The 26,623-nt window shown below is 36.0% G+C and overlaps 2 protein-coding genes across 3 annotated transcripts in view; both read left to right on the top strand.

Moving 5' to 3' along the window:
* Window positions 1-26,623, top strand: part of LRBA (LPS responsive beige-like anchor protein) — a 737,508-nt gene that overhangs the window by 449,795 nt on the left and 261,090 nt on the right. The gene's annotated exons all lie outside the window — the stretch shown is intronic.
* On the top strand, window positions 9,634-10,528 carry LOC138175143 (pancreatic progenitor cell differentiation and proliferation factor-like). Its single transcript, XM_069105497.1, has one exon. It carries the CDS (start codon window positions 9,864-9,866, stop codon window positions 10,206-10,208), a length of 345 nt encoding a protein of 114 aa, XP_068961598.1. The 5' UTR covers window positions 9,634-9,863; the 3' UTR covers window positions 10,209-10,528.

Genomic DNA, 26,623 nt, shown 5'->3' with positions numbered 1-26,623 from the left:
GGGATTTAAATAACAGAAAATTCAATATTTGATATTGAAAGTGATAGTGAACCACTGGAATATATGGACAGAGTGGGTAGTGGTGGTGTGTGAAATGTTCAGAACTGAAATTTAGGAAGATTAATATGACAGTTAAGTGGAGGACAGATTAGAGAGAGTAAAGGCTTGAGGTAGAAAAACCAACCAGAAAGGTGTTGGCAGTATAGGTAAGAGGTGGCAAGGGACTGCAACAGGGCAGTTGCAATGTTATAGGAGAGGAAGAGGCATGTATGAGAGATGTTGCAAAAGTAGAATCAAAGGGAAGATAGTTAATGCAGAGGTGATAACCTAGGAAATAACTGAAGATAGAGGGATTTGAAGTCACAGTAAGGACAAAGAAGCATATTGGAGTGGTAAGACATAGGGAATGATATAATGATTAAAAAAAAGTTGTGATTAGATAAAGGTAGTTCATGAACCTAGAAGTGAAAAACTTGTTTATAATAGCAAGATGAATTGTATGACCCATTTGTAGAGTAGGTGGAATAGGGGGACTGGACTCTGGGAATGAAATAGATGAAAGAACTGAGTATCAGTATGTATGTTTAGTCTCCTTAATTTGAGGAAAGTAGATGGAATGAATGTAGATGAAAATGGTGCTGGTCATTGTATTAATTGAAGAACACCGGGGAAAGTCCTGGTGGTTGATAGATAATGCCCTTTCCCCAAGGTTCTGGATATTCTGATAGGTTTTTGACTTCTTTAAAAATAAACCCCCCCCCCCCCCCGCGTGCACGCGCACACACACACACACACACACACACACACACACTGCAAAGAAGGTACTGTGCTATTTCATGCAGACAGAAATCCTTGTCTTAAAGGAATATTACTGTCCTTGCTTATAAATTAATAAAAATGGGGAATGTGAAGAGTCAGATTCATATAATGGATCTGCTATATAGTGGATGATCTCCTGCAAGTGTTTTATTTATCTAGTCTCAGTTTCCTTTGTGTAAATGAGGGGATTGAAATACGTGATCCGACATCCTTTCCAACTTTAGACTCTTCTTCTGGTTTTTCCTTTAAGTAAATGTACGTGATTGTACATGATTCTCATTTAACACTAGTAATAGTACTATAACTTCTATAGAACAGAAGCATTAAACAGGCTGCCAGAAGTAAAGTAAATCTTAGAGATTTTTTAGCAAGAAAGTAACATGATTAAAGCAGTATTTAATGAATTTAAGTGGGTTGAATTGTGTAGGATTCATGGAAGGTTGAAAATTATGAGTAACCTCATGAAAATGTACATGAAGTCACAAAAGATTGGTTTCAAAAGGCAAACACTATGTAGCAAGTGCTATCAGTTTTTATGTTACTTATAATGAAAAAGAGTCATTAGCTGTTGGAGATTAGAGATCCCAGGATAATTGAGGAGATGTAAGGAGATGTAATGGTCAAAACCCAAGACAAATTAGGTAAAATATCAACCAAGAGTAAAAAAATATTATTGATGTTTAAAATAGACTATATATGAGAATTATGAGAGCAGAATGTATGTCCTGCACAGCAGAAGTAATGAACAAAATAGAAAAACTTCAATCTGTAATGGCAAGCTTAACCAAAGAAACAAAAGAGAGAACAGATAAATGATCAAACAGTAGAGTGAAAATGCACAGAAATGAAGGATAATCTAGAAGGAGTAAGCAAAACAGTAACATTAAAAGAAAACATGCATATTATGCAACAAAACATACTGATATTGAAGACAAGATGCAGAGAGGTAACCTAAGGATCTCCCAGAAGGACATGACAAAAATCTCCACACCACAATGAAGGAAGTAATAGAAGAAAACTGCCAGAACTTTTGAACATAGAAAAAAAAATTCCAGTTGAAAGAATCCACAGAAAATCTGAGGCTGCAAATTCCAAGAGACATAGTGGTTAAATTTAACAATTCAGTTCACAAACAACTAGTTTTGCAAGTGATCAGGAGAAAGACCTGTAAATATGAAGCAAAGAACATTCGAATAACCAGAGACTGTTCTGCACCTGTTAGAAAGAGGAGGAAGCTGGGGTAGTTAGGTGGTGCAGTGAATAGAGCACGGATCGTGGAGTCAGGAAGACCTGAGTTCAAATGTGGCCTCAGACTTCTCTGTATTTATCACATACACTTACTTAACACTTACTAGCTGTGTGACCTTGGACAAGTCAATTGCCCAGCCTTCCCCCTTTCCCCCCCAAAAAAAAGCAAAAAAAAAAAAAAAAGAGGAGGAAGCAATGTTATAATGTGTTCCAAAAAGCAGTGAACTGGACAAAGCTAAGTGACACTCCTTGCAAATCCATTGGATGAGTCCTACAAAATAGTGGCAGAAAGGGATAAAGGGAAGAGTTAATAATACAGAGAATGATAGTTTATAGAAAACAGAAAGAGAATGTGGATAATAAAGAGAGTGAGAAAATCCTTTATCAAAGGAATAAAAGATTAAATTAAAAAACTAACAGAACTAGCTGAAAAAGAAGACAATGGGGAAATCTACTTGACTGAGAGGAAAAAAGAATGAGGGGAAATAAATATATAGCCTGATAAAGGCAGGAGAGAAAAAGTAATTATTGAACAATACTCTGAAGGAAAAGGGGTGATAAACAAGAAGAGAGGATCAAGGTGAGAAGAGAGCTAGTGGGAACCAGGCTACCTTAAAAAAATTTTTTTAAATAGAGGCAACATAAAACTGTGTTTTCAGCAGAAGGAAAAAAAATCATAACTTGAAATCAAAACCCTATTTCAAAGACAGGTGGAGGGAATAGAGTAGAATCTACCCCTTGCAGCTTTAAGTAGGAGATATATTCTTAACTAAACGAGATAGATGCGGTTATAAAAGATAAAATAGACAATTTTAAATATATGACCCTGAAAAACTGTGTAGACAACATTAATCCTTCTTGCATAAAGAAAGGTTGAGTGGGAAAAATGTTCATATCAGAGAAATTGGATACTGATTTTCATATCCCAGATATATGGACAATTTATACATATATACAAACATATAAAAGTATATATCTGACAAATAACCATTTCCCATTAGATAAATGATCAAAGGCTTTGAACTAACAGTTCTTAGATGGACTGCAAATATTCAAAACCATGTGAAAAATTGCTCCAAATCAGTAATAATAAGAGAAAATGCAAATCCAAGCAACCCTGAGATTTCACCTCATACCCTACAAATTGGCAAAAATGACAAAAATGGGAAGTCACTCTTGGACAGGTTGTAAGAGTCTTGACACACTAAATGCATTGTTTGGGGACTATAAAATGGTACAACCATTTTGTAATGGAAATTGAAATTATGTAAACCAGTTACACTTGAACTAGAGACTCCATTAATGATATCCTAAGGAAGTTATTGAGAAAAAGAAATCTTCTGTATATCCCAAAATATTTATAATAGCACTTTTTGTGATAATTGAGAATTTTAAAATAGATTCCTGTCAGTTGAGGAATGACTCAATAAATTTCGATAGATGGTAATGGAATATTACTGGGCTGTAAGTAGAGTAAAGTGAGTAGACTCAAGAAAACAATATTGATAGTGACTATAACAATGTAAATGGAAAGAACAATGACACAGGAAAAAATTGAAAGTTACTGTAACAAAATTGTGAAGGTCAAGGAAGACTTAGAGAGATATAAGAAGATAATACCAATCTACCCCACAGGTGTTAACACATGGTTTTAACCTTTCTTAATGTATTGATTAATTCTCCTGACTTTTTTTCCCTTCTGTACAAAACAATATCTGTCATATGGGATTACTTTCTGGGAAGGGCTAAGTAGTATACATAGTGATATGAGAAATAGAATATATCAGTTAAAAACTTATTTTCAAAGGTCAAAGAAACACCCCCCCCCCGATTTTAATGGCCATGCATGTAATTTTTTAAAATATTGAGACATGACTTGGCATCATCGTCTTTGCTTAAAAAAAAAAAAAGATATGTTCCACGGTACACTACTCAAGAAAACAGTTATAGTTTGACTTAGAAAAATATGTATTTTTAAAAATCTTGTGTTATTTAAAAAAAATCTGATATGCCTAGACTAACAACATTTTGGTTTTGTTCATTGAGAATGAATGGATAAAAAAGTCTTTATTAAGTAATTGTGTTTCGAGCACTATGTTAATTGTTTGTGATACTAATAGAAAAAGTGAGAACTGCCCCCAAGGACCTCACACTGTATTTCTGTGAGAGAACCCTTGAAGAAGGGTCCTTAGGAGTCAGCAACAAAGTTGTGAGGTATATAAGTACTTAGGGTCCATCAGCAGTCCATATGCAGAGAACTCTGGATTCCAGAAAGTATAGATAAAGGAAGATTGTAAGATCTGATGGTCTCCCATTTCCCCAGAAATGTAAAATTTTTTGAGTACTAGCTTATCCAAGTGGAATAAGTAGGCAGGTTGTTCTTCCTACTCTGGTACCCCATGGGATCTGGTCAGCGAAGAGATGAGAGAGGGGGTAAGGGAAATGTAAAAGGGAAAGGAGACAGTAAGTTTACCTAATCACCTGATTTTGTAAGTCAACATAATTGATAACATTTTGTAATTTTTAGTGGATAAATACTGAAATTTACATTTTGCTATTAGAATTATATCTTCTTAATAATAATATCTTCTTGAAGATTAAGAATCAGTAGATATTAAGGCATCTGCTAGAGCACTGTTCTTTGCATTGGGGAGATAAAATATTTAGATAAGAATTAATCCTTACTCTTATGGGTCTTACCGTGCTGGAGGAATGGGAAAATGCCACAAACTTACATAGGTATAACACACAATATTATGGCAGTATTAGAGAGTTGTAAAATAAAATGTTGTGTCAGATACCAGGAGGAAGGTTTACACTAACAGTAATATCCAAAGAGACACCATAGAAAGTAACATTTGGGCAGAGCCAAGATGGCAGAGTAGAGGCAGGAAATTCTGTGACCTCCCTCTACAACCACCTCAAATACCTATAAAATACAACTCTAAACAAATTTTAGAGCTACATAATCCACAAAGTGACAGAGAGAAACAGATCTCCCACTGAAGGCAGTCTGGCAGACTGGGAGGAAGAGGGCATTGCAGCACTGGGAGATGAGAGTAGTCCCACGTGAGCCCATGGTTTTAGCCCCAGGGCGACCATGACCAACAGATGCAGAGGACTTCAGGAGAATGGATCACTAGCAGCAGTGGTGGTTTCCAGAATTATCAACCCATAAATGCCAAAGAAAAAAGTATAGAACTCTGTTGGAACCTGGGGGGGGGAGGGGGGATGGAGGAGAAGGTCCAGAGCTAGAAGTGGCAGAGGTGCGGTAGTCCTGCAGCCACCTCCATGTGGCTGCTTCAGAGCTCCTGGCCTGCAGATCATAGTGGGGCCAAGCAAACATTCAGAGAGTAATCACTCTTGCTTTAACCTGCCTGGATCTGGATTGTGATCTTGGTTAATGGTCCTGAGGTGTGTGACTACTGAGACAGAGTTTGTTGGGGCTGCAGAGATAGTGCCCTCCTGATAACTCCAACAAATGTGAAAACCCCAGTGATTTGGGACAAAGCTCTCCCCTCTGGAAGCAGAGTTCTACTGTGGCAAAGAGCTCAAAAGTCAAGTAATTGAGTGGCAACATGAGCAAACAAAGGAAGCAAAGCAAGCACAGCAATCCAACTTTAGATTCCTTTTTTGGGGACAAAAAGGACCAAAGTATGGAATGGGAGGAAGACAATGAAGTCAGAACTCCTGCAACAAAAGCTTCCAAGAAAAATATGAATTGGTTACAGGCCATGGAGGAGCTCAAGAAAGATTCTGAAAATCAAATAAGAGAAGTAGAGGAAAAATTGGGAAGAGAAATGAGAATGATGCAAGAAAATCATGAAAAGAGAGTCAACAACCTGACTGAAGAAAATAACACCTTAAAAAATAGATTAACTCAAATGGCAAAAGAAGCTCAAAAAACCAATGAGGAGAAGAAGAATGCCTTAAAAAGCCAAATTTGCCACATAGAAAGAGAATTTCAAAAACTCACTGAAGAGAATAATTCCTTTAAAATTAGATGGGAGCAAATGGAAGCTAATGACTTTATGAGAAACCAAGATACTATAAAACAGATCCAAACAAATGATGAAAATAGTAGGCAATGTGAAATATCTCATTGGAAAAACCACTGACCTGGAAAATAGATCCAGGAGAGATCATTTAAAAATTATTTCACTACCTGAAAGCCATGATCAAAAAAAGAACCTAGAATTCATCCTTCAAGAAATTCTCAAGGAAAATTTCCCTGATATTTTAGAACCAGAGGGCAAAATAGAAATCAAAAGAATTCACCAATCACCTCTTGAAAAAGATCCCAAAAAGAAAACTCCTAGGAATACTATAGCCAAATTCCAGAGTTCCCAGATCAAGGAGAAAATATTACAAGTAACCAAGAAGAAACAATTTGAATATTGTGTAAACACAATCAGGATAATACAAGATCTAGCAGCTTCTACATTAAGGGATTAAAGGGCTTGGAAAATAATATTCTAGAGGTCAAAGGAGCTAGGATTAAAACCAAGAATCACCTACCCAGCAAAACTGAGTATAATGTTTCAGGGGAAAATATGAGCATTCAATGAAATAGAGGACTTTTAAGCATTGTTGATAAAAAAAACCAGATTTGAAAAGAAAATTTGACTTTCAAATACAAGAACCAAGAGAAACATGAGAAGATAAACAGGGAAAGAAATCATAAGGAACTTATTAAAGTTGAACTATTTTCATTCCTTCATGGAAAAATAATAAATGTAACTTATGAAATTTTCCTCAGCATTATGATTGTTGAAGGAATATAAATTTATATTTATATATATATTTATATATATATATATATATATGTCTATATAGGAGGGTATATGTGCATATGAATACATATGTGATTGTGTGTGTATATGTGTACAGGTACACATAAAGGGCACAGGATCAGTTGAACAGGAAGGGATGATATCTAAAAAAATAAAATTAAGAGGTGAGAGAGGAATATAATGAGAGGAAATAGGGAGAGATAGAATAGGGCAAATCACCTCATATAAAAGAGGTGAGAGAAAACTATTACAATGGAGGGGAAGAACTGGAAGATAAAAGGGGAATGGATCAATCTTACTCTCACTGAATTTGCCTTAAGGAGGGAATAGTGTGAACACCAAATTGGGCATCTTACCCTACAGGAAAGTAGAGGGGAAGGGGATAAGAGGGGGAATAATAGAAGGGAGCTCAGAGTGGGGGCTAGGGTAGTTAGAGGCACACACTTTTGAAAAGGGACAGGGTCAAAGGAGAAAAAAAATAAGTGGGGGGTGGGATAGGATGGATAGTAATATAGTCATTCTTCCACAATATGTCGACTATGGAAATATTTTGCATAACTACACATGTGTAACCTATATTGAATTGTTTTTCCTCCCAGTAGGGGTGGGTGACAAGGGAAGAAGGGAAAGAATCCAGAAATCAAAGTTTTAAAATCAAATGTTAAAAATATATATTTTATTATTCTTTTTTTTTTACATTCAACTGCGAAATAAGATATATAGGCACTTGAGTATAGAAATCCATCTTGCCCTTCTAGAAAGTCAGAGGGAGTGGGGGAGGATATAAGAGAGGGCAGATTGGGGGAAGGGGTATTTAGTAGAATCACTATTTTGGGGTGGGTGGTAGGGGAAACACAGGGAGAAAATTTGTAGCTCAAAAACTTGTGGAAATGAATGTTGAAAAGTAAAAATAAAGAAATTAAACAAACAAAAAAGAAAGTGACATTTGTTTTTAACTTTAAAGAATTAGTAGGTATTCAGTTGATAAAGATATTAGAAGGGGCAGCAATTCTGGACATGAACAGTAAAATTTTGGAGCAAATATATAGATGTATTGAAATCATAATATTTGTTGGTCAGAGAATAGTTAAGTTTTTTTTTTCCTGGCATTTAGAATTTTTAGAAGTTTGCTGGAGTGATAGGATTGGCTCCAGATCATAAAGGGCCTTGCCAAGAAATTGAGTTTGAACTTGAAACTGAAGATTGTTGAGGGAAGAAGTGACACAGCTAAAGTTACTTGTAAGAAATATTGTTCTGGCAGCCATATGAAAGATTGGAATGGGAATAGATTATGAGAGAGAAGGGGCAAAAGTGTCACATTAGTCTGGGCTTATAATAATGAGGACTGATAGTAGAGACCTGGAATAGAAAGATTGGACTCATGGAAGAGTTGTAGAAGTAGAATCAACAGGACTTGGTAAGGTGATTCCATGGGAGATTAGGAAGAAGAGTTCAGGATAATATAGTATAGAATATAGAAATGGGTAATTAATGTTGCCATAGGAAAAAAGATATCAAAATTAAAGATAGATTTAGTGGGAAAGAAAGAAAGCAAGCTTATCTTCTGAACATTTTGAGCTCAAGGAGCTAGTGGGACCTCCAGGTAAGTCTGTAGATCTAAAGCTGTGAAGATCAGTCAGGAACGGAGATGAAGGTTTGTGTTTCGATTGCTTTGAAGTGGTTGAAGCTAGGAAGCTGAATGAAAACAGAAAGAAGAAAAAAACTTGTAAATCTTTAAATACCCATACTCCATGGATCAAGAAGATGAAGGACCTGTGAAGGAGACAGCAGAATGATTAGAGAGGAGAACCAAGAAAGCCTGCTTTCTAAAGAACCAAGGAATAAGAGATTGTCCTGTTAGGAGTGTTTAGTCAACAGCATGAAAACCCTGGAAACTTGAAAAGAGATATTTGTGTTTGGTAGTGAGTATTCTGAGGAGCTTGACAAAAGACATTTCAGGGTAATGGTCCAGGCAGAAAACACATTGATTCTATGGACTGAGAATAGAATACTGGGGGAAGTTCAGGCCATTTGCTAAAGACAAGTTTTTCATGGTGTTCAATAGCAAAGGTGAGGAGAATTTTATATGGTAAGTATTAAAAATATATAGAATGTTGAATGGCTATTTCTGAAATATATGGCAGTGTTTTAGGATTCTTTGGCTTCATTTGTAGACATACAGTAATGTTCTGAAATTTTAAATAATGTGAGTGTAGTTATTTACGAAGGCTGACAAAATCCTTTTTTATAGATGGTTTCAGCAGTCCTAATTTATGGTAATTTCTCCATTATCTTTAATGTTTGCATTATCTCTCATTCTGGAATACCAAATCATTTGACTTTGACTTTCCAATCCCACTATATGAAATAGGACAACATATTCATTTGAGCCTTCTCTATAGAAGGTCAGAGCTTAACTCCTAGTTCTCTCCTTGGCCCAAACTAGAATCCTTAGTGTGTTCCTAAAATGATCGTTATAATTTTTCCTTACTCCTTTTCATTTATAATCTGTTATGCATATCAAATGAGATAATAAATATAAAATGCTTTGTAAACTAAAGAATTACATATTAGCTATAAAATTATTTTGTAACGCTATGTTTCTAACAGTGAAGCACCCATGATAGTTAAAGGGTATAAATATTTTTAATTTCAGGTTGCAGCATTATTATTTGTGAGCATAGTGCTATAGCAATATTTCCATGATTGGTGAGTATAGGACCCATTCATTAAATCATTTAATTTTATGATAATTTTGTTACTTTATAAAGCCTCCTTTGACATTAAACATCTTAGAAAATATGAACGAAACCCAAAGAACTCTCGCATTTTCGTTGCCGTGGAGTATCCTCCCATGATCTCCTTTATAAATGGGCTCTGTGGCCTAGCGCCCCCTTCTCCTGAGCCAGGTCACCGGTGATCGTCCGCTGCAGCCCACTGCCTGACAGGGGCTGCTAGGGAGCCACCACTAAGGTTTACATCATCATAAGAAGAACAAGCAATATGGCAGCAATCCCATCCAGCGGTTCACTTGTGGCAACCCATGACTACTACCGAAGGCGTCTGGGTTCCACCTCCAGCAATAGCTCCTGTGGAGGTGCTGAGTACTCTGGGGAAGTGATCCCCCACCATCCTGGTCTTCCCAAATCAGACCCAAGCCACTGGTGGGCAAGCTTCTTCTTTGACAAGTCAAGTCATCCGTTCATGACAACTGTATTGGAATCCCCAGAGCACTCAGGAACTTTCCAGGTTGCTCATGGCACGATCACCTGTGACCTGGCTCAGGAGGCCATGAGGAAGCGGTATGTCAGTGAGCCCAGCAAGACCAGCACTGGGCCTTCTGCATGAGCAGCAGCACCCTCCCTGCTGCTCCCCTGCTTCTGAAGTGTGCTAGGCATCAGAGCCCATTTCCCCCTCCCCTCCCCTCCCTTCCTTCTCCCACCTATTCCTTTAGAATAGATAGGCTGCATAAGTGTAGGAAGTAGTTGTGGGGTATGTTTTTTTTTTTTTTAAGGAAAACAAGCAAAACACCAAAAAACAAGTAAAAGAAACCACACTGCTATTGTTTTTTTATATGAATCACCTATGTGCTTTTCAGCAGCCTCAGTAACCTGTTTACTTTGTACTCAACTGAAACTAATAAACTTTGAGCAGCCTTTTAAAAAAAATATGAACATTATTACATATCAATGATTAGATATGGACATGTTTAGCACTTCAAAACACCCAACAACTGTTTCTAAAGGAATCTTATTAGATTATTTTTTTGTATTTTGGTTTGAGGTTTAATGATAAAAACAGGTTTATGAGTAATATTGTGATGGAAAAGGGTGACTATTCAATTCAGCAAATATTTTACACGCTTCTTTGTGTGTTTTAGTGGAGGGGGGAATAAACATTTCTATAATACCTAGTATGTGGCAGGTGGGCATCTCCAATTGTCCTCATCTGTATCTGGCCACTGGAGCCTGGTGGCTCTGGAGAAGAAAGCGAGGCTGGTGACCTTCCACAGCCCTCTCTCACTTAAATCCAATTCACTTTGCAAGTCATGGCATCATCTTCCTGATATAATGGTCCTCTTTGAGAACAAAGGACAAGCCACTGTATGTAGCAGATACTGGGTTAAGCACTTTGCAAATATTATCTCATTTTACCTTCATGATAATCCTACAAAGGAGTTGCTGTTATTATCCCCATTTTGTAATTGAGGAAACTGAAGCAAACAGGTTAAGTGATTTGCCCAAGGTCATATAGCTAGTAAGTGTATTTGAACTCAAGTCTTCCTGACTTCAGACCTCTAACCATTGTGCCCCCTTAGCTTCCTATACTGTGTTCCAAGTACTACAATGAATAGGATACAATCCCTGGCTCAAGGAGTTTATAATCTTGAAAATAAAGGGGTAAATATTAATTGTAACATAAAATTTGATAAATGCAACAAATACAGAAAGAAACAGAGAGACTGATAGGATGCAAATGTCAAATGTATCTATAATCCCATGGATTCAGACTTTCTTTCCAGGAGTGATTACAATCTGCCCATCCTTTGCATCTATTGCTAATGTTGTTCCATAAGTTCACTACAAGATGTCCATTCAGGCTTTCCTTACTTTCTCCCAGTGTCTCAAGGGTCTTTGTAGAATGTTGAAATTCAAAGGCAAGGAGAAATCATATCTAATTGAGGGGAGGCAATAATTATGTGGTCATCTAGCTCTTCTAGCACCCTTTCTGGAAGCACAGCCAGCCAGAGGCCTCAGCCAGTAGCCAGAGATGCTCCATCTAATGATAGGACAATAGATCTAAAGCTATAAGGGACATGAAAGGTCGTATAGTCCAGAAGTGTCCAACACAGAGACCAGCAGATCACATGTAGCCCTTGGTAATCCTGAATGTGACCTGAACCAGATTAAAATGTACTTTGGAAATATTTAGCTAAATAAATGAATAAATAATAAAATAGATAATATCACATTTTAAAACTAGGTCATTATGCCCCACAAGGATTTTCATATATTAATTAATGACCCCCTTTTCTGTTTAAGTTGGATGCCATTGATTGAGTCATTTTATAGATGAAAAAGCCGAAGATCAAAGCAGTGCCTTGACCAAGGTCTCGCAGGTCAGGTAACTGAGGCAGGAGTCTAACCTCTGTTCCAGAGCCAGCATTCTCTTCCTGCACCACTCTTTGAGGCTGAAGGTTCTCTGACCAGGGCACACTAGAAAAGAGGAATTCAGAAATAAAGCCTGAATTTGGGAAGGTACAGAATTAAGAGGCAAATGGTGATGAGGATAGTGAAGTTGCCAGAGTAGGGAGCATGAAATAGAGAGGAAATGTGAGATCATAGATGGAGATTTCTCTGGAGACCAGAAATTTTCCTCAAGGAAGTTCCTGTAATATTTAAAGTGTAAACAATACAAAGCCTGAGTAGAATTAAAAGAAAGTAGGTGCCTAGCTAGATATGAACTTGAGCAAAGAGTTCTTACACAATTCACATTCAGCATAGTTGGCATCATCTGGGGCTTCAGGAATTGTGCAGTAGTCACACACCAGTAAAATCATCTCATAAGAGCTAAGCGAAGTTCAGGGTAACTGACAGGCCTCAAAACCTTTGGTGAGTTTGGGGAAATCTATCCAAGCATGTGAAGACTTTCCCTGGTGGAATGGTGGATGAGAGCAGTTTGTTCCAATGGCCATGAAGGCGGCTGAAGCAGGTGCTGTGGAGCCCTTACAGCTTGGCATCAAAGATGTCAAAGTCATCCACTGCTTCCCAGGCCATAACCAGTTGTCCTGTCTTTTGTCTTGCCACTCACTCCAATGATTCTGGAATAAAGAGTGAGGCTGATGACTTTGTGTGATTCTGCCTTACTTAAATCCAATTCATGCACAAGTTAAGAAATCACCCCATGATGTCATCGGTCCTCTTTGTAAATGAAGGAAGAACAACACCTTCAGTCCGGTATGATACTACCTGCTTAGTTTTTGTGGATTGTTCCCAGCTATCTCCAGAATTTCTTTAGTAACTTCATGAAAGTGATAGCATTTGATCTTAATCATGAAGTCTTTCAGCACTTGGAACAAGCAGTGATGTGGAGATGGAAAGTGTGGGGCATGTGTGAGGGTGCATTAAACCAACACAGAATATATGTAGCGCAGTATTGAGAGATATAAGTCTATAGGTCTATAAAAGTAGATTGGATCATGTTGTGAAGGGTATATATGTTATGCAGATGAGTTTAAACTTTGTTCTGTAGCTGGAGAAGTTTTTAAAGATTTTTGAGCATGATAATTACATGAATGAAAACCTACTTTGGGAAGATTACTTCTGGCAGAAATAATGATGAACTGGAAAAAGGTGAAATCAAAGGCAAAGGACCAGTTAGGAGACTCTTAGCAATATCAGGCTAGGCCTCAATGACAGTGGTGGCAATGTGAATGTAAAGGGTGCCAGAGATGTAATAGAAGTAGGAGTTGAAGATGAAAAATCATGAGTAAAAGCATAAACACTTGGCAAAACCTGGAAGCATTAAAAAAAAAAAAAGCTTTAACTTTGTACATTACAACTGCTTATTCTCTTATTTCTAATTAATATGATATAATAATATCCAGAAGAAACAGGACATTCATCTGTTTGTCCCAGTTTCATCAAAGTGATTTTGTCAGCAGTGGACCAGAACCCTGCCACATTAGCCAGAATTCTCATTAGGCAGCCGATTTGTTTGAATCCTCATTAAATTGATGAACTCATTTACTTGTAAGTCGTGACATCTGATATTGTACAAGGATGTGTTTAGAGATTTAAGTAAAAATTGTTGTAAAGATTTATTCAATACTTGCTGGCCTTTCAATTATAACTAGGCATTGCATTCTCGCTTTCTGCCTTTTGGTTAAAAACATAAACCTAATGAATTAAATATCTTTGTCACATCATTAAGACATTTTTATAAGTGTGGAGCAATTCTTTAAAAACAAACCACGACTTCATGATATACTATGTCATTGTCACTTTTAAAAAGTTTATGCATGTTAGAAAAAATTTATTCATGAATATAACATTGCTTTGTCATATAATAGTATTCATGCTAAAATGTATCTGCTATTCATAAAAGTTGTGACTTTTAAAAGATTCTCCAATTGTACAAAAGATATGAAATTGCACAAAATATGCTTACTGAACATGAACATTCTGATGACATTATAAAAAAGATCTTGAAGTAAATAGGAGCAAAGCTTATCTAGATTTGATAGGTGAATATTGCTTTTATTCAACTCTGTTAATCCATATATATGTATAGTATTGTGCTATAAAATTCAGTAGATTTATTATGACTAGATTATGGCATCCATAAATGTTATCTATGGAGAGATAATCTAGTTGTCCCATTCTTTCTTTAAAAATGAGGGGGAAAAAAGAGAATTTAGAAAAAAATCTTTTTTTTTAATACTTTCTGCTTAAGTTGAGGACTCACACTTTTTGGGCAAACTAGATGTTAAATTTGGTTATTGCTAACATTATTTTGGCCAGTTCTATTCAGCTAATTAAAGCATATGGTTAGGTTTTTCATCAGTTTTTCATCAGTTGTTATGGTCTCATATTGCAGTCTCAATCTATTTGGAACAAGTGAATGATATGTGGACAAATAAATGAGTTATACCAAAGTTAGCAGAGAATTTTTCTCTCCCCTCTGGACATAGGCATTTGCAAAAAGGTCTATGATTTCATCAAATGCTAACCTGTGTTCACTGTGTACCTCTCCAGTCATTCATAACTATTTTATTCAAGAAACTTAAAGCATAATTTTTTATGAATAATAGTTTGATAAAGCCCCAAATATTCTTCTTTCTCCCAAAGATAACTTATATATTGTGGTTTCAGGGCCTGAAATCATTGTATGTGCACTTATTCTGTGTCCATCCTTCCACCTGTCATACTCACCAATACAATCCTATTGTGTGTGACAGTTATAGATGTCTTCTCTAATAAGGCTTGCATTTGAAGATAAGGCTGAATGTAAACAAATTAACTTTCTAAAAATAAAGGGCAGTTTCATATGCAGTAATGTACCCATTCATAAATGATCGTGAACACTTTTATGGGCTTTTTTTTTTTAAGATAAATGACCTATTGTATAACACTTACTATTAGGTATTCTAGATGTCTCTGTATTCTGAGAGATAATGCTCTTGTATTATTATACCCTAATAAAATGAGTTAATGTTTTAGTATTGTAGATAAAAGAACAGTTGGATATATTTAATAACCAAACTGAGAAACACTTAATTTTAGTTGTCTGTAGCAATATAACACAAATTTTCCAGTAAAACAAATTGCACTTTTAGAATATATTTTAATGTGCATTTGACAAAGGAGAAAATGAGGTGATTGAAGTTCAATTTGTAGCATGTTATTAACCATTTCCGCTTGACTAGATGAGTAAAAGGATAATGGATGAGGGTTTTATTATTACCTTCCTACTAAAATGAAGTGGTATAAAAGATAAGGTGATGAGATTAATGAACATAAGGAAAAGGAGTAATCAATCAACTACCAAGAGGGAGATGAAATGACAGTACTCTTTAAGATTTGTAAGAGAACACTATTTTTAAAAGTAGGCTATGTCACTATGGTATTCTGTTTGGGCCCAACCTATAAAAAAAATGATCTGTTTTACTCTTTACATATTTTACTATTTATATTGGTTTCTGTAGCTACCAAGAATTTCACAAATCCTATTTTATTCTAATGTAATATAGTTAAAGTAAAAAAAAAAATAGTTCTATTCTGTCTGCCTTCTGCCTCCTTATCCCGTGCCCTGGAAAGGATTAAGCAAGTCTCATAAAATTTAATTCATATCCTTAAAAAAAAAAGAATTCTTGATTAATTTCACTAGTATTGTTTCTTACATATTTAAACTCTTACCAAAATCATTAAACTAGAAGTAAGCAAAATCCTAATATCCTAGTTAAAATCTTTGCTTCAAATTTAAGATATTCTGCCCTCACTTCAGCAAGGTATATTCAGAATGTGATAGTACCACAAAGCTTTATTTCTCATTTAAGGAGCAATGCATATTTAAAGGGCCATCTATTAAAGCTGGTTGGATTTAACAAACATTTACTGTGTGCAAGCCACTGTGTGATGTGGTAAGGAAATAAAAAGGCAAAAATGAAAGTCTTTTGTCTCTAAATACTCAAAAAGCATTGGTTTTAGGGTCAGACATTCTCATGTGGTCATTTCAATTTACTAGCTATGTGGCTTTGGGCAAGTCACTTCTCTTTTTTCAGCCTTGATTTTCTCATCTGCAAAATATCGGAATGGGTTTCAGAGGATTTTAAGATGTATTAAATCACCTTAGGGCTTCCTTATAGTTCTAAATCTTACAGTCTTATGACTTTATGCTTTTGTAAAAGATAGACAAAGTCACTTTAAAAACTAATGTGATCTATGTAACATTTTACTGGGAAGTTGAAAAAGACTATCTACCTTTGCTTTTAAAACAATATGTCATTAACTCTAACCCTAAGAACTCTAATTCATATCTGATCAACAAAAGGAAGTTGTATTAAATCTCATGTATATTTTGTTTGTTAGCCTTCATTTTTTTTTCTTTTCTAGGCTACAAAGTCAAGTAGAGGTAATACACTTAGATTATCATTTGTGATCTCAAAAAAGATTTCACTGCATTACTTCCCATATTGTCTTTTGACATTAACTTTCATGGTACCCAGTTAATAAAAATAAAATTCAGTTTGGCCTTTTTAACATCTTATATTTTCATTTTATAGCATCACTGTTGTATTCATTAGGACATTACTGTAGACATGGTGTATCTTGGTTTCAGAAAAAGATTTGAAGATCTCCTGTAATATTCTTATTAATAATATAGTCAAATTCAGGTTGAATGATGGCATTTCTAGATGGATTTACCAAGATGTAATAAAATGCAAAAAGCAAGTTCTTAATAATTTTTTGTGGTTCAGTGATCTTTGAAATGAATTCAACAACTCTGCATTGTTATTGATTTAATTGCTCAGTATCAACCTGAAGAAAATTCTTTTATGGAAGTGACACAGGACTTTTTTCTTATCCCTGTTCAATATCTACATCAGTAACTTGATTGAAGATGTAAAAATGAGATCAAATTAAAAGGCAGATAAGATCTATACATGACACAAAGCTGGGAGAAACAATAAACATATTGGTAGGATCAAAATTCAAAATGATCTATTCATGATGAAATATCTGAGAACAATATAGAATTTAGTAGAAGTTAATGTAACCTGCATTTAAATTAAAACTTTTGTACAAGTATAGGACAGAGAAATATGCCTAGGCAAAAAGTTCATAAGAAACAGATCTAGGGGCAGCCAGGTGGTGCAGTAAGAGCACTGGCCCTGGCGTCGGGAGACCTGGGTTCAGTTCTGGCCTCAGATACTTGGCACCCACACAGAATAACTGGCCATGTAACTTGAGCATGTTACTTAACCCCAATTGCTTTAAAAAAAAAAAAGAAAGAAAAAGAAACAGATCTAGATAATTTTTTAAGTTGGTAGCAATCTTTATTATGGGCCAATAATGTAATATGAATACTAAAAAAAAGACAGTAAAATCATGGGGAATTGTGGAAAATTGTGTGTTGGATTGTGGGAAATAATTCACTCTAGTTTGTGCTGGTTAGACCACACCTGGAGAATTGTGTTCAATTCTGGACATCAAATTTTAGGAGGGCCATTGACATATTAGGATATATACAGAGGAGGGTAAAGGGTCTAGAAACCTTGTCATACAAAGAATGATTGAGGGAACTTAGGATGTTTAGACTTGAGAAGAAAAGACTGAAAGGAGACATGATAGCTGTCTTCAGATACTTGAAGAGCTGTCATATAGAGAGGAATGAGTTTGATTTGTTCTTTATGATTCAGAGAGCAGAGTTTTAGGACATATGTGAGGAAGTTACATGTAGGTAGATGCTGACTCAATATAAAAATAATATTTCTAGGGGAAGCTAGGTGGTGCAGTGAATAGAGCACTGGCCCTGGAGTCAGGAGGACCTGAGTTCAAATTCGGCCTCAGACACTTAACACAAAAACTAGCCTTGTGACCTTGGGCAAGTCACTTACCCCAATTATCCTAAAAAAAAAAAACATTTCTTGTCACTGTAGTTATCCTAGATTGGCTTTTGTTGCTTTTCTGTCACTGGATGTATATATAAACATTGTATGACTAACCATCAGGGATATTAAACAAAAGATTCCTATAGGGAATTTCATTGGGTTTCAATGACCTCTAAAGCTCCATCTAATGCTAAGATTCTTAGTATTTGATGGATCCTTGATTTCTTTGATGCAGATTCTCCTTTTACCAGGGAATATCATAATGTTCCTATAATGCTTCTCATCTTATACAGTTATCCATAATTTATAATCTTATGTAAAGGATCTGTGATCTTTTGCCTTTTAATTGTAAGTGTGAGGACCACCTCACTCCCCAAATTAGACTTTGATTTAATTAGGGTTAGGCCTGCTTTTTCTTAAAAATGAAAAACTGGGGTGTCCAGGTAGCACAGCGAGTAAGAGCACCGGCCCTAGTGTCAGGATGACCTGGGGATCGAACCAGGCTCAGATACTTAGCACCACACCCAGAAACAACTGGCCATGTAACCTTGAACAAGTTACTTAACCCCAATTACTTTAAAAAAAAAAAAGAAAAACTATTGGTCTTCCAGTTGATTAATCAGAATTGTGGCAGATTATGTTTTGTAGGTTAAACATAATTACAAGGGTTAAATTCAGAAGTACATTTTAAAAAATATATATCTGGTATTGAGTGTGCTTTTTCTCTGAAGTTTCTTTCGTTATTCTGTCCCCATAATTTCCAAATTCTGTCCCATAATTTTCTGAAAGACATTTCTGTGTAAAATGAGACTATCAAGGGAAAAAATAATTGACATTTGATTATGTGAAAGAATGCAAGCTTAAGGAACTGAGTTGAATTCTAGTACATCTTAATTTCACTTTGAAATTTCTTCATTCGTCTACATGATATGAGCATTTTCTATTGGAACAACATGCATGAAAAAGGAGACCTTAAACACACTTGGTTGTTTATGTCTCTCATAATTTCTACTCCTTATCTTAATGATAGCAGAGTTTCTTCCTGCCTCTTTTTGCTAAGTACCAAAAGTTCACATGCCACATTATTCATAGGAATGGTAAATATTTCTTAACTTTCTAAAAATATGATTGTTAATGGAGCTTTGGGTCTTTTTAAACTTGGTTTTAAACACAGAATTAGTAGAAGAAAGAATGTCATGATAACAATAACTAGCATTTCTAAATGCTTTGAGAATTAAGTTGTATTTATATATATATATATATATATATATATATATATATATATATTATCTCATTTGCTCCTCACAACAAGTCTGTGATGTAGGTATTATTATTATCCTTATTTTGCAGATGAGAAAACTGAAGCTGAGAGATGTTCTATAGCTTGTCCAGGTCATATATCTAAGTAGTTTTCAGAGGCAGGATTCAAACTCAAGTCTTTCTTAATTAAAGTCCAATGCTTGATCTACTACTGTACCACCTACTTTATTTCCTAGCATATGGTATTTTTACTTTTTCAAAAAGAGAAAATTCTTAATTACTAAATAAGTTTTCATATAAGTTATAGAACAGGAGAAGATTGTACATGAAATTGAAAATCTATGTAGAGTCAGCTTTTCTATTGAAATATATAATATATTCATGCCATAACTTTTTTTGAGGGGTTTCCCCCTTCAAGGCAATTAGGGTGAAGTGACTTACCCAGGGTCACACAGCTAGTGTGTCAAGTGTCTGAGACTGAATTTGAACTCAAGTCCTCTTGACTCCAGGGTTAATGCTCTATTCACTGCACCACCTACCATGTTTCCCTGATAATAAGACACTGTCTTATTATTTTTTTTTTTGGACAGAAAAACACCAGAGAGCTTATTTTCAGGGGAGGGCTTATTTTAATGAACATTGACAGCAATGACATGTGACTCCTCTACAATTGCTTTCTTATACTCAACAGTATAGCTCTTCCTTTTTGTACTCATGTCTGGGGGTCAAAACAGACAGAATAATAAAATTATGACCATCAGTCCTTCTTTTCACTCCATCATGCCCCCAGAGTTCTTCTTTTTTTCCTCCATCATGCCCTTTTTATCCTCCATCATGCCCCCTCACTCCCGCTCACACACCGGGTTTTCATGTTGTCCTGCCTCAGCTCTCCTCCGCGGCACTGCTCTCAATGGCGCCAGCAAGCAAATCACTGGGGAAGAACAGGATGACGCGCTCACTGCTGCAGCTCTGATTGGATGCAGCTTGGAGCACGGCGTGCGTTTCATCTGGGGGGGGACGGTGCATACAGAGGGTACCGTAATGTAGCGTGTAGCGCAGGGGATCACCTTCACTACAGTAGCAATCTCAATAGGGCTTATTTTCGGGGGAGGGCTTATTTTAGAGGAATCTTACACAGTAAGGGGAGGGCTTATTTTCGGGATAGGTCTTATTATCGGGGAAACACGGTAGCTGCCCATAAATATATATATATGTGTGTGTGTGTGTGTGTGTGTGTATGTATATATATTTATATATGTATATAATTTTGTTTTATTGCCTTTTTTTTGGAGGGCAATTGGGGTTAAGTGACTTGCCCAAAGTCACATGGCATTATCAAGTATCTGAGGCCAGATTTGAACTTAGGTCCTCCTGACTCCAGGGCTGGTGCTCTATTCACTGCACCACCTAGCCACCCCTGTATATAATTTTAAATACATTTTTAAATCCTTTTTTGCCATAAAGAACAACTGCTAGAATCATGTTGCATTATAGTACATAGTACTCTGTGTGTGTGTGTATATATACAATAGTACATACTATTATAGAAGCTAGAAATAAAATGTATGTTATAGGTGTTTAGGAGTTTGCTTTTTACAAATGTTGTTCATTCTTTGTTTTTGAAGAGCACCAGTGACATTATGGGGTGATGACTTATGTGTAAATTAGATTTAAGTGAGGCAGAGTTGTGCTAAATCTATATTTGATGAAAGTCTTAATTACCATCTAGTGTCATTTACTCCAAGTTGTTTTTCCCTAGATCTGTTTTTATTGTTTGTACTTTTTGAAAAATGTAGTGACAGAGGAGGTCAAGGCAAGATGGCAGAATAAAGGCAGGAACTCACCTGAGCTCTACTACAAACCCCTCCAAATACCCTTAAAAATAACTCCAATCAGATTCTAGAGTAGCAGAACCCATAAAAAGATTGAGAAATAAATTTCTAGCCCAAGACAACTTGGAAGGCCAACCCGAAAGGTCTGTTGCGATAGGGTGGGAGAAGAGCACAGTCTTCTGGAGGTCATGCCAGCACAGTCCAGGCCCCACCAACCAGGAGCAGGCCTCAGGGTAACTGAATCACTGGCAGCAGTGGCATTTCCAGAATTCTCAGTCCACAGACACTAAAGACAACTTGGAAGGTCATCAGGAAAGGTCTGTCACACTTGGGTGAGAATGGAGTACAGTCCAGCGCAAGCTGTGCCAGCACAGTCTCAGCCCCAGCAAACCACAAACAGACCTTGGAAGTGACTGAATCAGCAGAGGCAGTGGCTGCTTCTGGAGCTCTCAGTCCACAGATGGTAAGGGGGTTGAACAATTGCTCAGAAGGAGATTACAAGGGTCTTCTTGCTAGCATGGAGGCAGGACTTTGTTGCTTTGCCCATACTTGGATTTGGTCGCTGTGCTGGGTGTCAGTCTCAGGGTGAGAAGCACTAGCATAGAAGAGCTTGTGGCAGGAGTGGAGATGGGGGGGATCCTACTCACAGTTCCAGGGCAGAAAAGAGTGTTTGTGGTTGCTCACAGACCAGAGCATAGGCCAGGAGAGTAGTAAACACCTCTCCTTAGATCGTACCACCTTGGAAGAACTAAAAACTTACAAGTCCATAGAAGTATCTCTGAAAACAACTGCACAAAACTTGGGACAGTGCACCCTCCACCCAGGAAGCAGATGCCTACTTTAACAAACGGTTAAAAGTCAACTAATAAACTGGGGAAAATGAGCAAACAAAAGAAAAAACTCTTGACTATTGAAAAATTACTATGGTGACAAGGAAGATCAAAACACACACTCAGAAGAAGACAGCAAAGTCAAAAATCCTAAACTACCAAGAAAAATGTGAATTGGTCTCAGGCAATAGAAGAGCTCATAAAGGATTTTAAAAATCAAGTAAGAGAGGTTGAGGGAAAATTGGAAAGAGAAATTAGAGTGATGCAAAAAGACCATGAAAAATTAGTCAACAGCTTGGCAAAGGATACTGCCCCCCCCCAAAAAAAAATACTGAAGAAAATAACACTTAAAAAGCAGATGGGCTACATGGTAAAAATAGGTCCAAAAAGCCAATGAGGAGAAGAAAGCCTTAAAAAGTAGAATTGGCCAAATGGAAAAAGAGGTCCAAAAGCTCACCGAAGAAAATATTCCCTTAAAAGTGAGGATGTGGGGCACCTAGGTGGCGCAGTGAAAAGAGCACCAGCCCTGGAGTCAGGAGGACCTGAGTTCAAATCCAGCCTCAGACAATTCACACAAAAACTAGCTATGTGACCTTGGTCAAGTCATTTAATCCCAATTGCTCTCCAAAAAGCAAAAAAAAAAAAAGTGAGGATGAAGCAAATAGAAGCTCATGACTCTATGAGAACTCAAGAAACAATCAAACAAAACCAACAGAATGAAAAAAATAAAAGACAATGTGAAATATCTCATTTAAAAAAAACTGACTTGGTAAATAGACCTAATTATAAATTATATATAAGATTATAAATCTAACAATTTAAAATTTTTTGGACTGTCTGATTTTTTTAAAGTATTTTTTAAAAAGAACCTAGACATCATTTTTCAAGAAACTATTCGGGAAAACTGCCCTGACATTCTGCAACCTGAGGGCAAAAATAGAAATAGAAAGAATCCACCAATCACTTCCTGAAAGACATCCATAGATGAAAACTTCCTGGAATATTGTAGCCAAATTACAGAGTTCCCAGGTCAAGGTGAAAATATTGTAAGCAGCCAGGAAAAAAAAAAAAACAATTCAAGTATGGTGGACCCACAGTCAGGATAATACAAGATTTAGCAGCTTCTTCGTTAAAAGATTGGAGGGCTTAGAATATGACATTCTAGAGGGCAAAGGAGGTAGCATTACAACCAAGAATCACCTACCCAACAATACCATGGGTTGAAAAAAATGGATATTCAGTGAGATAGAGGACTTTCAGGCATTCTTAATGAAAAGACCAGAGCTAAATAGAAGATGTCCTTGAAATGCAAGACTCAGGAGAAACATAAAAAGTTAAACAGGAAAGGGAAATCATAAGAGACTTAATCATTTTAAACTGTTTACATTCCTACATGGGAAGATGATATTTGTAACTCATAAAACCTTTCTTATTATTAGGATAGTCAGAAGGAATATATATTGACAGAAGGCACAGGTATGAGTTGAATATGAAGGGATGACATCTAAAAAATAAACTTAAGGTATGACAGTGGAATGTACTGGGAGAAAGTGAAAGGTAGAGGTAGAATGTGATAAATTATATCACATAAAAGAGGCAAGAAAAACCCCTTACAATGGTGAGGAACGGGGGGAACGTGAGAGTGAGTGAGTGAACCTTACTCTTATCAGAATTGGGTCAAAGAGAGAATAACATACAAACTTCATTGGATATAGAAATCTTATCTTACCTTACAGGAAAATAGAAGGGGAAGGGCATGAGAGAAGGGGGGGAGGTGATAAAAGGGAGGGCAGATTGGGGGTAGAGGGTAGTGAGAAGCAAAACGCTTTTGAGGAGCCATAGAGTAAAAGGAGAGAGAGAATAGAATGAATGGGGGTAGGAGGAAATAAGATAGAGGGAAATACAATAAGCAGTAGTAACTGTGAAAAAAATTTAGACAAGTTTCTCTGATAAAGGCCTCTTTTCTCAAATATAGAGAACTGAGTCAGATTTATAAAAATAAGAGCCATTGCCCAATTGATAAATAATAAAGGATTGGATCAGTTTTCAGATGAAATAACCAAAGCTATTTATATCCATATGCAAAAATACTCTCACTATTGACCAGAGAAATGCAAATTAAAACAATTCTGAGGCACTAATGTACCCGTTAGATTGACTAATGGGATATAAAAGGTAAATGACAAATGTTGGAAGGGATGTGGGAAAAATGAGACTTTAATGCACTGTTGGTGGAACTGTGAACTAATTCAGCCTTTTGGAGAGCAGTCTGGAATTATGCCCCAAAGGCTATGAAACAATGAATACTCTTTGATCTAGCAATACCACTACTAGGTCTGTATCCCAAAGGATATAACAAGCAAAAAGGAAAAGGACCTTTATGTACAAAAATATTTATAGCAACTCTTTTCTAGGGGCAAAGAATTAGAACTTGAGGAGAAACCCATCAATTGGAAAATGGCTGAACAAGTTGTGGTATATGATTATGATGGAATACTATTATAATATAAGAAATGATGAGCAAGAAGCTCTCAGAAAAACCTGGAAAGACTTTCATGGACTGATGCAAAGTGAAATGTATTGTGTACAAATAACAGCAGTATTGTAAAATAATTAATTGTGAATGACTTTGCTATTCTCAGCAATACAATAATCCAAGACATCTCTGAAGGATTTACAATGAAAAATGCAATCTATCCCTAGAGAAAGAACTGATGGTGTCTGAATATAGATTGAAACATAATTTTGTTAAGCTTCATTTATTTTTCTTGAGGTTTTTTTGTGTCTTTGTTTTCTGTCACAACATGACTATTATGTATGTTTTACATGACTCTACATGTATAACCTATATCTGATTGTTTGCCTTCTCAATGAGAGGGGTGGGGAGGGAGGAAGGGAGAGAATTTGAAACTCAAAAGTTTTAAAAATGAATGTTAAAATTGTTTTTATGTGTAATTGAGGAAAAATAAAATACTAAATAAAAGTTTAAAAGAAAGAAAAAGAAAATATAGTGACAAAGAAAAACATAGTGTGGAAATTATTTTCTTCATAACAGCATTGGTTCTCACTATTCCTGTTAGGAAAGTAGTAGTAAATGGAAGGGGAAAAGGTTAAGCAAGTAGAAGACTGAAAAAAATATAAAATATAGAGTGAGAATATTGGATCTAGTCACAAGGATAGATACTTCTTCATATTGGCGGTGCTTTTCCAAGTGTTAACTGTTTTTCTGTATATCTGTTCCTCTTTCCAAGGTCTACAAACCATGTGACATCATATAAATTTTGTGTGTGTGTGTGTGTGTGTGTGTGTAGTTTGATCTAAATTTCCTCTTTATAAATGATTTTTTTTTTTTGGCTAAATGACTTAAGATCATTTCAAGTTCTAATAGTCTTTGCTGCTATGATTTACGTAATGGTAATCTTTTAAACTGTTTTTAGCAAACTGAATTTTAGGAAAAATGTAAAATGAAAAATTAGGTTCCTTTGTCTTCTTTGATATTTATTTCAGTGAATTCAAGCAATTCAGTTACTACCCAAAGTAACTTCTATTCCCTCATCTCTGAAATTTACCAACCACTTATTTTAGACTTAAAGGGATTTTTCCCAGAAGAATTAGACTTGTCATTAATGCAAAACAATAGGCCTTTATTTCAGACATATTTTAACTCAGGAAAGGCTTAAGACTTATTATGAAATAACATGAATACTGAGGGTATGGACATAGATCATGGTCATCAGTAATATGAGCATAGAGCTGGAATCTAGAAGGGACAGGATACAAAAGTCCATACCTTGAGTACAATAATCTTAAGTCTGCAATAAGAATAGGTAAGAGAGATGATGCCCAGGTTGTGCCATATTCTTTTTACTCCTTTCCAGTTTGGTTGTGCCCTTGGCTCTGTCTGTGGAACAGGATTACCTAGGCATATGGAAGAAGGTCACATTTTATCAAAAAGGTCACAGATTTTGGTGAGGTGCATCTAAATGGCTTCCTACCTTTGATGTTCTAGGGAGACACCAGTTAGTTTGTATGGAAGTTTCCATTCTAAAATACTTTGGGACACAGTAGCTTTTATAAAAGGGAGGGAACAAGAAGCAGTAGTGGAAGATGGTATCTCTGGGGGAGAGGCAGGTTGTGGAGAGAAAGGATAAGCTAGAAAACCCTTGTGGTTTTCTAAACTATCATTCTACCTGTCTTTGGAAAGTCTCTTGAATATATATTATTTAGTCCTTTGATATTTTTTTCATGTATCATGAGAATATTCTCTTTGTAGAATTTGTCATTTCAAATAAGGTACTGGAAAACCTTTGAATGATAATACTAGTGAGAAGTAAAGTATTCTTTCTGATACCCAAACTGACATTAAATATATTTTGTAGATTGAATGTAATAAATAAAATTAACTTTCTGAAGGTACCCTAAATAGATAGCAAACAGTAGATATGGTTATAATGTGGGACTTGAACTATTCTCTCTTCAACAGTTCTCTCTCTGTAAAAGTGGAAACTGTTAGAAATTACTCAATAATTTCTTGTAGAAATGATAAAAGAGGAATTCTGGACCTTATTCTGACTAAGAGGAACTAGTTGACGAAATAGAAGTATTCAGATTCGTATATAGTGATGATTCCATCTTATACTTCATAGTAGATAAGGAAAAAAATGCTGGTTATAGTTTGCCAGGAAGTCTCGACTTGCTGAGTGGATTTCAAGGAGTTTAGATAGAGGA

This window comes from Petaurus breviceps, unplaced genomic scaffold (genome assembly GCF_028583685.1).
Source record: "Petaurus breviceps papuanus isolate PSGF00001 unplaced genomic scaffold, PetGlider_PUasm1.0 76, whole genome shotgun sequence".
Taxonomy (NCBI): Eukaryota; Metazoa; Chordata; class Mammalia; order Diprotodontia; family Petauridae; genus Petaurus; species Petaurus breviceps.
This window is presented reverse-complemented; position numbering and strand designations above follow the sequence as displayed.